Source organism: Pantherophis guttatus, chromosome 1 (genome assembly GCF_059756535.1).
Source record: "Pantherophis guttatus breed Tessera chromosome 1, ASM5975653v1, whole genome shotgun sequence".
NCBI lineage: Eukaryota > Metazoa > Chordata > Lepidosauria > Squamata > Colubridae > Pantherophis > Pantherophis guttatus.
In genome coordinates this window covers 308,602,243-308,619,268 of record NC_142063.1, presented here as the reverse complement: position 1 = coordinate 308,619,268, position 17,026 = coordinate 308,602,243, and the positions used below count along the sequence as shown (strand labels likewise).

General features: G+C 36.0%; 1 protein-coding gene across 1 annotated transcript in view; it reads right to left on the bottom strand.

The window, feature by feature from the left end:
• DHX57 (DExH-box helicase 57) overlaps positions 1-17,026 on the bottom strand; it is a 36,931-nt gene that overhangs the window by 7,206 nt on the left and 12,699 nt on the right. The window contains exons 10-19 of the mRNA XM_034427478.3: positions 16,010-16,143; positions 15,206-15,260; positions 11,679-11,872; positions 10,691-10,807; positions 8,954-9,050; positions 7,196-7,369; positions 5,324-5,524; positions 3,085-3,361; positions 1,426-1,521; positions 1,244-1,327 (exon numbers count right to left, since the gene is read on the bottom strand). Coding sequence (XP_034283369.1) covers positions 1,244-1,327; positions 1,426-1,521; positions 3,085-3,361; positions 5,324-5,524; positions 7,196-7,369; positions 8,954-9,050; positions 10,691-10,807; positions 11,679-11,872; positions 15,206-15,260; positions 16,010-16,143 — 1,429 coding nt within the window. The remainder of the gene's footprint in view (positions 1-1,243; positions 1,328-1,425; positions 1,522-3,084; positions 3,362-5,323; positions 5,525-7,195; positions 7,370-8,953; positions 9,051-10,690; positions 10,808-11,678; positions 11,873-15,205; positions 15,261-16,009; positions 16,144-17,026) is intronic.

Genomic DNA, 17,026 nt, shown 5'->3' with positions numbered 1-17,026 from the left:
TGTTACTCTTTTATTCCCATTTGGCATATACCAATGTATGAACTGGTGATGTACAGCAGTAGATCAGCCCCAGAAGACTGTAGAATATGTCTGGCCCGTGCATGCCTTCATTTTGTTCTCTCTGACCATAATAAAGCTGATACAGAGAATATTGTGGTTGGAAGATAGGGGGGAAATATATCTTATCTGGTATAAAAATACATAAATATATAATGAATATATATATATAGATATTGGGTTCTCAGTATGCTAATTCCCAACTACAACCATATGTGATTAAATTATTTGATTTCTGAATTATTTCTAGCAAAATAATTAGTATGTATCTTAATGATCTTCAACAGTTTCCTAAAAGTTCCTCAATGTGAAGATCAATAAGAGCAACCAAAATGTATTACTTGTATTACAGGTAGTCCTTAAGGTATCACTGATTGCTTAGCGACCATTTGAAGTTAGGACAGACCTACCTTGGATTTACTTAAGACCTGGATTTGATGTTTGCTGGTCAGCTCCCCCACAATGTGGTCATGTGACTGAACTTCAGGCACCTGGCAACACAGCTGCATTTATGACTATTTGCAGTGTTCTGTGTCACATGATTGCATTTTAGGACAGTTTTGCCGAAAACTGGCACCTACTTCTGGTTTCAAAACTGCACACATAGTGAACCAGTGGTTCGCTAAATGACTATGGAATTTGCTAAACGACCACAGATTTGCTTAACTTGTGTGGTGATTTGCTTAACAACCTTCGCAAAAAAGGTAATAAAATCAGGTCAGTCACATGACTGACCCTTGTTATGACAGTCACAAATTACAACCATGATGGACAGGCTCATTGACAGCTATAAGTCAAGAACTACCTGTATTTCATCTTGCTTCTTCCCAGCACCTTCCTTTACAACATGCACCACATTGGGTGCTTTTTGAGAATATAGTCTCAAATGGGGCAACAATGTGGTATAAAGGAGGAGGATAATCAGCTGTATGAATTCAATATGACTTCTACATAAATGCAAATTATCTACCTTTTTTCCCCCTGGAACCATGAGGTCTACCATCCAGAGCAGAGGCATAATGAAATGAAACAGAATAATAGCATAAACAAACCTGATCTAAAATCGTTTAGGTTATATATAAGGGAAAAACATATGGTACAAGAAGTAGGTCCTGGAACAAATTATTTTACAAGCTCAGCAAAACACTTTTAAAGATAAAGATACAAAATAAAAATATTAAGTTACCTGAAGAACATTTTCTGATAAAAAGTTTTCTCTGCAAAATGTGAAACTTGCTTGAAAGCTCACTTTTGAAGACTCGCGCCATCTCTAAAGAGTGGAAATTTATAATATCACCTTACTATTTAATCTCCAAAGTTTGAAATGATCTTTAACATGATCTTCAAAGTGAACTTTTTAACTCTTACCTTATATGCTTGGATGAGAGCCAGATAATCACTGTTTCCTATAGAAAACTCAAGCTTTTTCTTGAATGCCTCCTCTCTTTTGTCCCATGGAGAAATCTTTATAATTAATAAAAATGTTCCATTACATAGCTAATATATTTAAAGTTAAAATTCAGTCTCAGCTGTATAGTATAGTATTTATCTAAATTCTAAGTATACATAGGAATGAATTACAGAACTTCTCAAAATTGGTGGTGTTACAACCCTGTAAAATAATAGGTTAATTGACTGCCTCCCTTATTAATAAAACTGTCAGGCTATACTTGATCTCAGCCAAAGATCAAGTAGCACAGTCCTAAAACCTCTCTTTAGCAGCCTACAGATGGATATGGGAATGGTTCTGTGGAGTTGGTCTCTATACAGGGACTCTCAGAAGATGTTCATCTACGGGTAGTCCTCATTTAATGATCACTTGTTCAGCTATTTTTCGAAGTTGCAACACTGCTGAATGAGTGATACCTATAACCAGTACTCAAAGTTCCAACTATCACACCAACCCCTGTGCCCATGAGATCACAATCGGGTGCTTGACAACTGCCTCATTCAGGTTGGAATATCCCATGACCATGTGATATCACATCATCACATTGATCATGTCACATTGTTTCATCTAGCAACAGAAATTGTGGTCCCAATTACTGCTGTCAAGCAAAAAGTACCTATATTAAAGATGAAATTTGAAAGAACTATACTGGCAGAGAGAACCATACTAATCTCTCAATTTTTTAAATTTGACCAGGACTTTCATATATCCTTTTAGGTTGCCCTATTATGGACCTCTATTTGCTCTATTTATTTCCACCTATGACTAAAGTTTAGTGTTAATACTGGTGATCACCACTGATATTTGTATTATTGTTATATTCATTTCATTGTTAGGTGAAACAATGAAATGAATGACTAAATTTTTAGTCTTATCAATAAATTTAGGTGTATATACAGTTGCAAGAAAAAGTATGTGAACCCCATGGCAACATCTAATGTTTGTGTAGTATTATTTTAAGCAGACTGTGTTTTTCTATTGTTGTGACTTAGATGAAGTTCAGAGCACATTTTATGATCAATTCATGCAAAACTCCACGTAATCCCAAGGGGTTCACATACTTTTTCTTGCAACTGTACTATATATCTATGTACCAGTGTGTTCTGTCCTAAATGAGGTAATAAAGATTTGTTATTGTCAGACTGCATTTTGCCAGGGCTTTCCAAATAAATAGGCAACTCAAGCACAGCACCTCTTCTATTTCTTGTAAGAGAATACAATCCATCATGACAAAAGGCAAGCATGAACTGTCCACAGGTGCACAGGCAGAGTGCCAGGACCTAGTGTGATGCCTCCCAGGAACAAAACCAGAAAGAGCCACCCTTGAAAGAGGGAGAAAGTAAAACTAAGCACAAACACCTTAATCTTAGCTGAGTTTGTGCTTGGGAGCATGTTGAGTCTGGAACTGCTGCTGTAAATGCATAGACTGTTGAAGGATGATGCCAACACCTACTTCCAGTACCAGTGGCCCAGTGACAGCTGCCCATGTCCGGGTAAAGGGGAACCAGGAATTGTCATCTCTTGAAATTGTAACAACCCATAGTCTGGGAATCCTAGATTATTATAATAATACTTACAAAAGGTGATTTGTGAGCTCTGCTTGCTGCTATTGTTAGTGCAGGATCCAGACAGCGAAAGATGGTGCCAAGAAGCATTAATTTTCCAATTCTCACATCAACAGGCAAAGAGGCCAAATGATGCCCCAAGGGAGTAAGCTTTTCCTCTGATGTTAAGGCTCCTATATCTTGCAACCGGTTCTTTGATGCATTTATAGATTCAGCTGTTGGTGGCTCAATAAGTTGTGAGAACACTAATTGAAGTTTATGTATGGAAAACATTTCCAAAATCTTTATTCTGGAAAAAAAATATTGTTCAGCCAAAGAAAATTACCAACTTCTGCTATATGGTGCATGCAAAGAAGTACAGAATTGTGGAGAGTACAAAAATGGCCCTGATGCAGATATACAAGATCCATACACAAGATCTTGTGAAATATCTTTTATATCCATATGAGACAGGAAATGTTTGGAAGTGGCTCAGACACATTCTTAACTCACTGAACTATAAGAAGGAGAGAAGGTATAGCGCAATCAGACTTGCAAACTTCTGTTATTATAGCTAATCTGAATAAAAATAGTTTTAGCTTTCCTGTGGAGTTGATTTCTTAGTCTGCTCTACCTAATAGGCTGGCAAGAATCCAGCATACAATTTCTCTAGTGATTTTCAATGTTGTTACCTTGTTCAAGGTTCAAAGGGTACAGTATACAATACTTATTTCTGAGTGCTTCTTGTATTTGAGATATTTTTTTCCATTTTCCAATGTTCCAGCATCTAAACCTACCTACATAGGTTAAAAATCCTATTACCTGTGATTTTATTATCCATGGTTATATGTTGAAATGTTGCTTTCACAGATAACAAGATCCTGGCCACAGCAGGAGGTGGGTGAAGGTGTTTTTACTATCTCTTTAAGTTACTTACTTCCTAATCTGCTCCTGTCCACCAAGCTGTACCCTCAATTTAGCTCCAGGTTTCTGCAAACCTAATTTTAGACACACACACACACACACACACACACACACACACACACACACACACGTCCCCCAAAATAAGTGATTTCCAGGAACAGTTCCCTTTTTCAGATAAAATTGATGCAGTTAAAATACTAAAGGTATCTGGCAGACATAGCTACAGTATTTGGGGAAAAGACTTTAGCTGGGGGCGGGGGAAGAGTGTTGCCTTTAATAATCCCATCAATACAGCAATTGCCAAACTAACTAATTTCCAAACTATTTTTTCCAGAAACAGATGAACAGGGTTAGGGTGAGCTGGTTACCAAGGACCTGAAATGGAGTCATGTGATCCTAGGGTTGTGTGGAGCCATTGGAACTGCAGAACCGTGCTGTAAGTAGGTTTTAGCTTTTGGGGGTGGGGGATCTGTTGTAACTTTGAATGGTCGCTGAGCAAGGACTACCTGTACTGAACACTGGGTAAAGTGGATAGATTATTGAAACCTTCCCCTTTTTCTACCACTTTCTCAACATCAGCTTCAACTTTTTCTCATTAAATGGAACATGCTACTCTGAACCCCTTGCCTTTCTTGCAATGAACTGAGTACTGTAATGAGCTAAATTGTCATAAATTACTGCTTTTTATTGTCTGCTAGCTTCAAATAACTCATTGTGCTATATTGCCACAAATTGCCAATTGCTTATTATCTGATTGCTCTTATAAATCTTATTATTTTATTATTGATTGGTTATTAATTATATCATTTGGGACACGGGAATGAATAAACCTGTTTAATGACCTATAGTATTAACATCCCAACAAAATTAGGGACTGCAGGAGACTAATATCTAATATACAAGTATTATGCGAGCTCAGAAAAAGTACTTTATTGCTCCTTTAAATGATTTCTGCTGAGTACACTGGGAGTACCCTATGTAGTTGTGAGGAATATTTGGATCTAAATATTACACATCTCTAGATAGAGGCTGCTTACTGCTCAATCCATTTAATTGGAAATCTCAGGCACTGAACTTGTGGCACTTGCATAGAAACAAGTGCTACCTAAAGAGAAGATGCTTCTCTCAGTTTAGAGTTAGAAATGTTTTGAAACTGCTACTTACAGTAAGCTAATCAGGAAAAATCAGGCAATTAGTTTGCACATTTCCCAAGAAGCAAGCCATTAAGGGAAAGAAAATAGGAGGAAAGGAAGTGAGAACAGAAGAAGATTTGTATTTACAAGATGAACCACATAATGTGTTGAAGTTTAGTTGGAAAACATGCAATATTTGCAAAAGAATCATTTACCGGAGACAAAGCTGTTCCAAAGGCACTCGTTGTATCTCTGGCAAGTGGTGCTTTAAAAGATGATGATTATAATGATGGCTACTGAAAAGATGAAAGCAAACTCCAGAAGCTACACGACCTGCTCGTCCTTTTCTTTGCAAGGCATTGGCTTTGGACACATATGAGTCCTCCAGGCTTTCCATGCCCTTGCTTGGATCATACCTACCAGAGGGAAAATACAGAACTGTGTTTGCAGTATTAAAATACATGATAGGTCATGAACTAGGAAGTATAACACTGAGAAAGTATGATGCTTCTAGGTAACTGTTTAAATTTTCTGCTAAACTATGGTTTTAGTCACAGTTTATGAAATAAATCATAAAGGTTCACCATAACACAATCAGCCGAAATTAAATTACATGATAGCACACTGTGAAATATGGCCACCAGTTTACAGTCTTTATCCTTATTCCCAAACATTTTTTTAAATCACTGCTTGAAGATATACAGTCTAAAGTTGATCAATGCTAGAAAAAAAACCACCCTTATAAAACACGGTAGGCAATCAATTCACATGTTACCAGTTTCTCTTTTTAAATGTGCAAAAGAAAAATAGGAAAAATCTATGCCAAAGAAAGAAAATCAAATAAAAATGTTAAATCTTACCTAAATAGGAATAAGACATTAAAATATGGTTAAAGAGTAAACAAATAAAAAAGGAGAGAAATAGGAAAGCAAGAAAACAAAACCTTATTGAATTTGATAGATCCATTGATAGCAATAGCAATAGCGCTTAGATTTATACCACTTCACAGTGCTATACAGCCCGGTCTAAGTAGTTTACAGTGTCAGCTTATTGCCCCCAACAATCTGGATCCTCATTTTACCGACCTTGGAAGAATGGGAGGCTGAGTCAACCTTGAGCCTGGTGAGATTCAAACTGCCGAACTGCTGGCAGCTGGCAGTCAGCAGAATTAGCCTGCAGTGCTGCATTCTAACCACTTCGCCACCATGGCTCACATTAATATATGTAAGCAACTAAACCATATTAGGTACTTCTGCACATGGGTCAAAATTGTGGAGCAAATTACAGACCTGTTATGGACATTATGCGGCTCTACAATCTCTCCTTGCAGTACTCAAGGTTGTGTGCTTCCTGCCTCCTTTACTCGATACAGAATGTAACAGGCATCGCAGAATTACCTTACCTTGATTTTAGTAATCAAGATCAAAATCCTGTTTCTCAAAACCAGAATGTGGATACAGGTAATCCTTGCTTACCAACTGCCCTATTTAGTGATTGTTTGAAATTACAGTGTAAAAAAGGTTTTGCAACCACTCCTTAAATTTATAGCCATCACAGCATCCCGCAATCAGTTGATCACAATTTGCATACATCCTACCCATCTTAAATTTTACTTATGGATCTAAAAGCAATCTGTTAAAGTTCTAAAGGATTTTCATTTGACCAGCAAATTACTACTGGGACTTTTTTTTGAAGAGGTCAAATAATAACTTTTTTAAAAAATCAGAGAAGATTTGTAAGATTGGCTTGTTTGGTCAGGGTGAAGAGAAGAAAATACTTGCTTAAGAGATGAGCAATTGGGAGAAGGGAGATTGTTTTATTTAGAGATAGTGATAAATTATTAAAATTGTTTTTACTTGTTGCGATGAAGGGGAATGTTATTTCTTTTTTCTTTCTCTTTCCCTTTTTTCTTTCTTTTTTTTGTCCCCCCTTTTGTAGTCTGCATTGACTTTTATCCTTTGCATGAATAATTCATAAAAAAAAATGATTTGGAAAAAAAAACTAAGCGAGGACTACAAACAGGTCATTTCTTTTTGGTTTATTGTTCTGAGTTCTTAGCCATTACTTCCCCCAGATTTTTTAAATACCTTTTTTCTTTCATTTTTCCTGAATCAATCACATAGACCACATCATTGATGGTTATGGAGGTTTCTGCGATGTTTGTAGATATGATGATCTTGGTGGTGCCAAGAGGAGGCTGAAAGAATACAAACTGCTGATCTTCACTGGAAAGAGTTGAATGGAGACGATACACAACACAGCTAAAAGATTAGAGAACAGGTTTGAAAGATTTTTTTGGCTGAGCATTTGTTCCATCTCCATATTACTTTTTCATATAATCAGAATTGGGAAATTTTAATTCTTCTTTGGAGTAAAATGTCTGATTTTTTTTTTTTTGATGCTAAATAAGCCACATCAGTACAATTGCCCATATACTGGTAAGATGCCCTTATTATATATGTAGTGTATACTATAATAAAAAATACAATATATTCAAAATTGCACTTCCAGCAACAATATGTAGGCTTGCGGAAAATTCAATGCTCTCCTTTAGAAATAAAATGGAAAAACATTTATTTATTTGTTTGTTTGTTTGTTTAATCTATCTATCTATCTATCTATCTATCTATCTATCTATCTATCTATCTATCTATCTATCTATCTTCTGGAAAACGTGAAGGGACTGGGTGGTGTACAATAAAGTAATGTTATATGAATAGAGAGGTTGAACCCACTAGATTTAGTCAAAGAGCACTGTATACACACAAAATATTCCAGTTTGTTGCCCTCCTGTTATTTTCAGCTAAGTCGTAACCACCCTGATCACTGATTATGACGACTGGGACCGATGAAAATTGAAGTCTAGATAAGAGAACAACTATCATTTTTTAATCTCCATCTCAAATAACAGCCTGTAAGGGATTATCACTAATAAAAATTATGGGTCTGTTCGGTGAGAGACCACTTTTTGTGATTGCCTTCTTTCTTTCAAGGCCAGTTCCAGTTTATGCTAAGGTTTAGTGGATAGTTGATGGAGGGAGAGCTCTAGTCTCCTCCCTCTTTTTCAACATCTACAAGAAACAGCTGAAATCAGCCAGTAACAAAGGAAAATACTTTTGTATTACTGGTATGCTAGTTATACTCAGTTGTACATCTCTGCCTGGATCAGAATTGGGGGTACTCTTGGATTCATATGACCTTTGCACAAATCCATCTTGTGCACACTCCTGCATCAGGAGGCCCTACTCAGTGTCACTCATGCCTTTGCTACGTGCTGTTTGGAACATTGTAATGCATGTAACATACAACTGCAGATGCTTTGGACTCTTCACCCAAGTAACAGTTTTGCTCCATGAGCTGTACAGGCTCCTAAAGCTGTTTTCTGAATAATTCTGACTGTCACCTATAAAGTTCTACATTGCACAGGGATGTGTTACTTGTGAGACACCTATTTTTAACTGTTTTTGCTCATTTGAACTGATGGGGTGGGCTTGTTCCAGGTCCCTCCTTTAAGCAATGTTATTTATTGGGATCCAGGAGATCTGCCTTCTCTGTTGCAATACCTGCCCAGGTTTGATTTTAATATGGTTGAGGTACTGAAAGATTAGCTAATATACATTTATCAAGTTATTGGTTCAATAACCAGATTACAATAGTTTGGAAGTTCCAATACTTCAAAAGTTTGACTGAGAAGTATAGAATATTAGTAAACAAGCATTCGCTGTGGCTATATTCCACTGGAAGAAATGTTATATAACTTTTAAATAAAATACCTAAATTCATTGACAAGATTAAAATATCAGTTTCAATTTTTTTCTTTTAAAAGTAGATTAAAAAGACAATACCGTTTGTTGTGCCGGTTGTTAAACATGGCATTAGACTGCAACCGATTATATAATGCTTGAATTTCTGCTAAGCCTGGCAAAAATATCAGTACTGCACCTAAACATGAATTAAAATAATAAAATGAGTAGAAGCTATTCTGTTTCCTTCACTGCCATATTTATCTTTGTTTTTCTCAGTTCCTCTCTGCTGCTTCATATTTTACATTTTCAATGCAGAAAGTACTTCCATTTGGAAAACACATTTAAAACAAGTGTCTTTTATATTATTGAGGGTAACAGGCAGGGTGGACAGTGTCAAAATGGAGGGATGTTGGGATGATCAAATTTCTGCACTTTTTGAATGTATGTCATTTACTGCCTCTGCAGATGTCCATAATGTATGTTGCTTCATGCACAGCAATGAGTACCTATCCATAAATGCAGTTTTCCTATATGAAATGTTCTCTCTGAATCTTTTTAAAATGATTGAAAGTAATGTTTAAAGTGTCTATTTAAAACATTTTTTCTGGAGAGTACTACAATCTACAGTATGAGTTCTTTACTTGTTAAGTCTTGGCTACTTAGTTTCATTTTGTTTTATCTGTGTTGTACTATATATAGCTGTTTTAAAGTGTTATTTGTATTACCATTTTTATTCATTATACCAGGGACATTCTATTATATTGTTTATAGATATATTAAAAACCAATTGCAGTTGGTGATAAATAAATAACTAAACATGCAAGGCTGACACTGAAAGAGCAGTTAGCATGATCAAGAAGTCCTTGATTTGGATCTAGAGAGAACATTTAAGGCCTCAATCTATTATAATGGAGGCCAGTTCCATTGGGTCTTTACACCTAAATACCCCTTTTGTATTCTTTGTGTTATTTGCATGAGAGTTTTTAACTTAGTAAGGTTTAAAGATTTATGGTCTAGTGTGTTGATTCAGAGCATTTATTTTCATGCTTGGATGATGCTACAGTTATTCTTGTATTGCACTGTCATGGCCTCCAAGCTACTCTAATAAGTGCCCCTCCTCACTTAGTGCTCGAGTCATCCTATAAAAGTAGTCCCTGATTTGTGACCGCAATTGGGACCAGAACTTCTTTCATAAAGTGAGTGTTAAGTGAGTTGTGCTCAATTTTACAACCTTTTTTTTTTGCCACAGTTGTTAAGTGGGTGTTAAGTGGTTAAGTAAACCATATGGTCGTTAAATTAATCTAGCTTCCCCCACTAACTTTGCTTGTTGGTAGCCCCTTTGGAAGGTTACAATGATGATCACATGACCCCAGGATACTGCAACTGTTGTAATGGTATATTTTTTGCCAAGTGCCTGAATTTTGTTCATGTCACTTATTTAAATTCAGACAACCCTCCAGCTAATGTTTTAGTTTACTTGAAATATATGGTGTTTTTACAAGTACTCTTTCACTCCCTTATTTTCTTGTGCATAACCTTTAATAATTCACTTAAAACAAAACACAATTATTTAAAAATCTTATTAGCCCTTTTGAAGAAGGAACCTGGGAAACATAAAAATAATTGAGTTGTATATGAAAAAGAAGGGAAGAGAAAGGAACAAGAAAAATAGTCTTGTTTCTTTAAATTGTTGCCTGAGTGCAATGCTTCTTTAAAAATGTAACTCCTCATCACAATAGTAAGAATGTCCTATTTCTATGAAATTGTACACTTTGGAACTATTCAGTTTAATCAATTTGTAAAACAGATCACAGTTTTAAACTGTTTTTAAGTTACCTGGTGGATATAAATGTTTGCCACTGACAATCCATTCCAATAAGGCTTCAATTAATTCAAAATTTACTTTGTCTAAATCCATGTTTGCCATGGTTTTTAATACTGATCTGCTAACACCTACAAAAAAAAAGAAGGAAATATGCATAAGCAGAGAAAGAAATAATTCCAGCAGTAAAATGTAGTAAATTTAGTTAGTAAAAATGCAAACCACCAAGATATATAAAAATTGACAAGAGAAATAGGTGTTTCCTATGTAGCACTTTCTCTGACTTTCTCTGACTTTTAAAGTGTTGCATACATTTTCAACCTTTCAAAAAGAAAATTTTGTTCTTCATAGATCCTTTGCATTGTCCTGAAATCTCATACAACAGACATTTCAATTAGGGCATTAGATTATTATTTATTAAAATAAATAAAATCCTGAATTTCCACTTGGACATACAATAGCTTTATTAGTAATAGTTAACCTGAATCACTCTGTTGAGCTACATATACAGTTCTACTATCCCTTATAGCAGACTGCTTGTTCACTGACTTATTTATCCCTAGTATACATTTCATTCAGTACCATGTCCTCTCTATCCATTGTGCAAGCATGAATTTACTGAATTTAAAAGTTTGAATTTTGTTTCCTGCCCAGAAAGTATTGAAAAATAAATTAAGATGGACACATTTCCCAGCTGCTCACCACCAATCATATTCCAAGGGAAATCATTTTAACTATTATTCAGTATTCCTATTTGCATAGCTGAAATTCACATGTCAATTCTTATTATGTGAAAGATAATGGCCAGGATCTGGAATCTCTCTGTTGAAAATTCCAAAAAAACTGAAAAATTTGGCACAAATAAGACCTAGTACAGATAGATATGCAAAAGGCTTTAGTCTTACAATTTGTGCATACAACTTTCAGGTAATAAACCAAATATTTTTCATATACAAAGAATTCCTAGAACCAATGGGTATACCAGGTTCACCAGAAGGATACCTTTGTAACGTATCAGCAATTGTTGGAAAGTCAGTGTTTGATCTGGGACTGAATCCTGGACTGCAATTTTCACCAAATCAGTGTGCTTTAGAGTCTCTTCCACTTCTTCTGCAGCAGTCCGTGCGTGTCTTCCTGTCTTGTGTGCAGTTGGTTTTACTCTGCGCATATATGGACTGCCATGCTCCAAAACATACCTGAATTCATGCCGAGAGAGATCACGGGGAAAAAAAAGCAAATACTTATCCTTGGTTTTCAAATAGTTAACAGTTTTTCCAGAAGCTTATACTTTATGAATGGTGCTGTGTAATTAAGATAAACTAGATTGGGATGTCAAACTCAATTTCATTGAGGGCCACATCAGGGTTGTGTTTGATCTTGGAGGGCCAGGTGGGCGTGGAGGGGCTGAGGGTGGGCGCGGCCATGGTGGGCATGACACGCGACTCGTGTCGGGGGCACCTCTGGTGGCCAAGTGCTAAGGCAGGACTTCCCTGAGACCCTCACTCACTCTCATTACAATCTTCCTTCCTTCCTTTCCTTCCTTCTCTTTTTTCCCCTTCCCTCTTCATTCTCCTTTCTTCTTTCCCTCTTTCCTTATTTTCCTTCCTTGCGCTCTTCCTATCTTTCCTTCTTTTTTTTTGTCTTTCCTCTTTCCTATTCTCCTTTCCTGTTCCTTTTTGCATGCTCAGATGCAAAAGGGAAACATTTCTCCTTTTGTTTTGTTTTTAGTTTGTTTTGATAGCCCTCTGCCAGCGAAAACGGAGCCCACACTGTTTTCGGCCTAGACGGCTGCTGCAGACCTCTGCCAGTGAAAACAGAGCCCAGGGGGGCTGCAGGAGGCCATCATGGCAGAAAACGTGGCACAGGGGGCTGTGCACAGCCTCCCTCCGAGCTCTGTTTTTGCTAGCAAAGGCATCGCAAGCCAGTCTTTTGCTGTTTCCAGGCCGGCCCCACAGGCCAAATTTAAGCAACCGGCAGGCCAAATCCGTTTTGACATCCCTGAAATAGACTATTGGCCAGAAAGCATTTTGGATAAGGCTATGTCTATATTTTGAAATGCTATTGCACAAATATCAACATTTGGAATTTGATAAAGAGCACTATATCTTAAGAATTGGCTTTTTATAAACTAAATTTTAACATCTATAAAGAAAGCATATGGATATCAAATGGATCATTGATTTTATTGCACTTGGCAAAGTTTGACAAGATTACTTGAAATCTTTTTGGTGTGTGGACTCTCTGACACATTTGTTGGTTGCCCACAGTATCCCTCTGAGCATAGCTCAAGACCAGGCTGGACAGTGAGTCTAGCAGAGTATGCCAGGCCTTTATCTTCTCTCAAATATAGAATTCAAAATGATTCATTAGGTGTGCAATCAAAAATGTAAAAGATCTGGAGATGTTGTGATGATGGGGAAATTTGGTAGAGAAACTAACGTATTTCACACGTTTTAATTACATTATACAGATCCAGGAATAAAATTAATTCAGAAAACTGACACCAATTTATATAACTTCAGTTAAAAATGTCAACATTTTTAAAAGGCCTTCCCTTTCATATGCTCAATTTGTATGCCTGACTTTTCTCTCTCTATGTATACACACACACACACCTCTCTCTCTCCCCCCACCCCCCACTACAATGAAAACAACCTTTGGTATTTTATAGTATATATAAATAAGGATTAGGATATCCATGGTTAGATTAAAACTGATTCAAATCACAACAGTAACAATGCCCACATCAACTTCCACATAAAAATATAAAGACATAAATGCCACTTAGCTCTAGCTTTTATCTAATTTTCACTCTAGTTGTTCCAACAGTTGTTCTATTGAGTTAAATATCACTAAGTGCAGTTCTCTGTATGAATTGCAGCCTCATAGTACAATCCAAGACATACCTATTTTTAAAAAGTGTACTATTTTACTCAGTAGGATTTACTTGGAGAATCAATACAGCTATAACTTAAAGCTTACTCTTTTAATCTGCTCATCAACAATAACAACCACTGATCTACACTGATGTAAACCAGTCTTCATTTTATTTTGGATTGGGTTGGCAAGAAAAAAATTAAGAGATATTTGTAAGCATCAGGCTAGAGAGAAAGAAACATGAATTTCTGTCATTATTGCTACTGGTTACTAACAGTCTAAATATCTAATTTAGAAAATAGTAATTCCTCCATTAGAGTATGTCAAAAATTAGGTTGTAATGGATGAAGGATCACTCACTGCTTATCCCCTTCTTTCATATCAGCAATACAAGTAGTGCTCGACTTAAAAATGTTCAAGTTCCAGCATCTCTACTTGGGGGCCCTTACGACATGAAGTTCTGAGGGTTGCCCCCCCAATCACATGATCGTGTTTTACTTCCAGTTTTTGGCAAAACCAGTTGGTAGCAAGCCATGGTTTCGCTTAACAACCATGGCATTCGCTTAACAACAGCCACAAAACATGTCGTAAAATAGTTATGACCATTGTTGTAACTTGAGAATTACTTATAAAATACTGAAAGGAAGAGAGGAGTTCCCCCCCAAAAAAAAATTACACAGGATTATGCCTGTACATTTTATCATATATTTCAATTCTGCAATGACTAGATACTTGCTCTTTTTCATTGGATTCTGGGAAAATGGACTAGATAAATATAGGTAGTCCTTAGCTTATGACCACAAATGAGCCCAAAATTTCTGCTGCTAAGTAATGCAGTTGTTAAGTGCCTCATTTTATGACTTTCTTTTTTGCCACAGTTGTTAGGCGAATCACTGAAATTGTTAAGTGAATCATGTGGTTGTTAAGCAAATATGGCTTTCCCCTTTGACTCTGCTTGTCGGAAGTCCTTGGGAAGGTTACAAATGGTGACCTCATGACCCCAGGACAGTGCAACTGTCATAAATACAGTTACCAAGTGCCTGAATTTTTATTATGTGACCATGGGAGTATTGCAATGGTTGTAAAGGTGAAAACTGGTCATTAGTCACTTTTTTCAGTTCTATTGTAACTTTGAACACTCACTAAATGAATGGTTATAAATTGAGGATTACCTGTAGACTTGCTTTGTGGCTGGCAGAAAGTTACAGCCCTTTTAAATCCAGTAATTAATCTGAGATTGCACTCCATTTCACACTTCCTAATTTTCTTTTAAACTTCTTGCTCTTATGCAAGATTAGTGCTCATCTAATGCATATTAAAACTCACATTACAAAACAAATGAAAGTATCTCAACATAAACATACTGTACCATGTTTTTCCATAGTCTTTACATTCTTAATGATATAAAATATATGAGTCTGACAGATTCTTGAAATATACTAAAATTTTAGTAATACTTGGCATTTTTTCTCTTCCAAGTCTAATTTAAAATCCTATTTGATACAGTGCAGTAGTGTTATCTACATTAGCTGAGGTTTAACTGTGTTATTCCACAAGGATGATCCAACAACAGTCTGAATTTTCAGTCTGAAAAGAAATTTATATTACGTAAAAGGATTGCTGGTGCTAGACTTGTTTTGGAGACTTCTTACCCAGTCATTGCAATGGCATCTTCTAGAAAAAACTGTTCTACAGGGAATGTGCTTCCTAGAGGTGGAAACAATGATAAATAGATAGGAAAATAGTTTTAGTGAAATAGACCCAAAATATGTACAAAACAGAGCAAAGAATTGGAAGCTTTATTCCAACCAATTTGGAGCACTGTTGTCCAGTTATAAGCTGAATTTTACTGCAAAATGGGCAGCAAACAAGAATCTTTTTTGAAATAAAGTATTATTTTAATCCATTTAAGGAACAAACTACTACATAAAGAAAAAAAGAAAAAATGAAAAAGGATGTGGTTGGAAAATAAAACATCAGTAAATAGAGAATCTACAATTGTCATAACATTTCATATAATTATTATATTGAATATTATGAAATATAATGAACTAGACATATCTTTTAAAATAATTTTAAAACACTACAAAACTCTTAACATTAATATTTACATTGACATCACCATTATCATGATTTAAAATAAATGCACATTATTTTGTATTTTAAAAAACAGAAAAATAAATGGAAGAAATTGGTAAAACAAATATAAAGTTCTAATTGCTTTTTTTATACTTGAAAGGCAATTGCATCAAATTATTGATAAATATTAAAATTGCTTTTTACTATGGTTACTATGCCCTTCAAATTCTTAAGATTGGTATAGTTTTCTCGGCTCAAATATTTTATTATCAATACAATATGATGCAAATATATAGAAACATAATGGAGATATTTGCTGTAAAATCAGCAGAAGGTAAAACAGTGAAGGAATTAATAGTAAAAGAAGCTGTTTTCACCTGGTATATTCACAATAGGGCAGAAATTAAAATACTGAGAAAAGATGTCTGTATTCAGAGTAGCACTCATTAGTATAACACGTAGCTCTGGTCTTTGTAACAATAAGGCCTTCATAATCAATAACAAGAAGTCACTGGAAAAAACCAAGGAAAAATTAAAATTCTTCCAACATTTGAATGTTTTTGCATCCTCTTTCAATATTAGAAGTGATTCTTGGGTGTCCACTCCCTATTTAGTTCTTAATGTTCTAGGTCCAAAGCTGTAAATATATTACATATTATGGCAGAAACTGAAATACAAACAATATACCTTTTCTGTTATTCTGTAGGGGGAGGATAATAATTTGTCCTCATCAATGAAAAGCAAATTTTTTTAAAAAATACACCACACTTGAAACAAGAAGTCACAGTTACCAAACAAGTAAAACTTTTAGGAATGAAGTTTGCAAAAAATACTATTTTTATGTGAAGCATCCAAATTCGATGTAGTTACTATGTCTTTCTATTTTTGTTTTTCTACTTGCTCTGATTTTTAGAAAGTAACTTCTTATATAGCAGTCAATTAAGAGCATAGGAGAAAGACAGTAGGCCAGGATTTTTTTCATAAAATATCCTCACATCTCTGAATCGGGTGAAATGCTCCCGGTTCGGACCGGCTTGGGCAAGTAGGTAGCGATGGCGGAGGGCAGTTCGGAGAACCAGTAGCAAAAATCCCTGCCCCCGCCCCCATGCCCAGCTGAGCCCCGCGATCATCAGAGCCTTTTTTTCCTTTTAAATGGTTCTGACCAGCCAAGCTCTGACATCCCAGCTGAGTTGCCTGCTAATCAGGCAACTCATCTTGGATCGCTAGAGCCATGTAAAAGAAAAAAAGTTTCTTTTTTTCTCGCCCCCTCCCAGCCTCCAGCTTGCTTACCTTAGCTGCTGATCGCATGATCGCAATCCATGCATCAGCAAGCAACTGAATCTCCCTGCCTGCAATCAAGCTCATAGGTGAGCAGCTCTTTCTGCCTGCCTGCC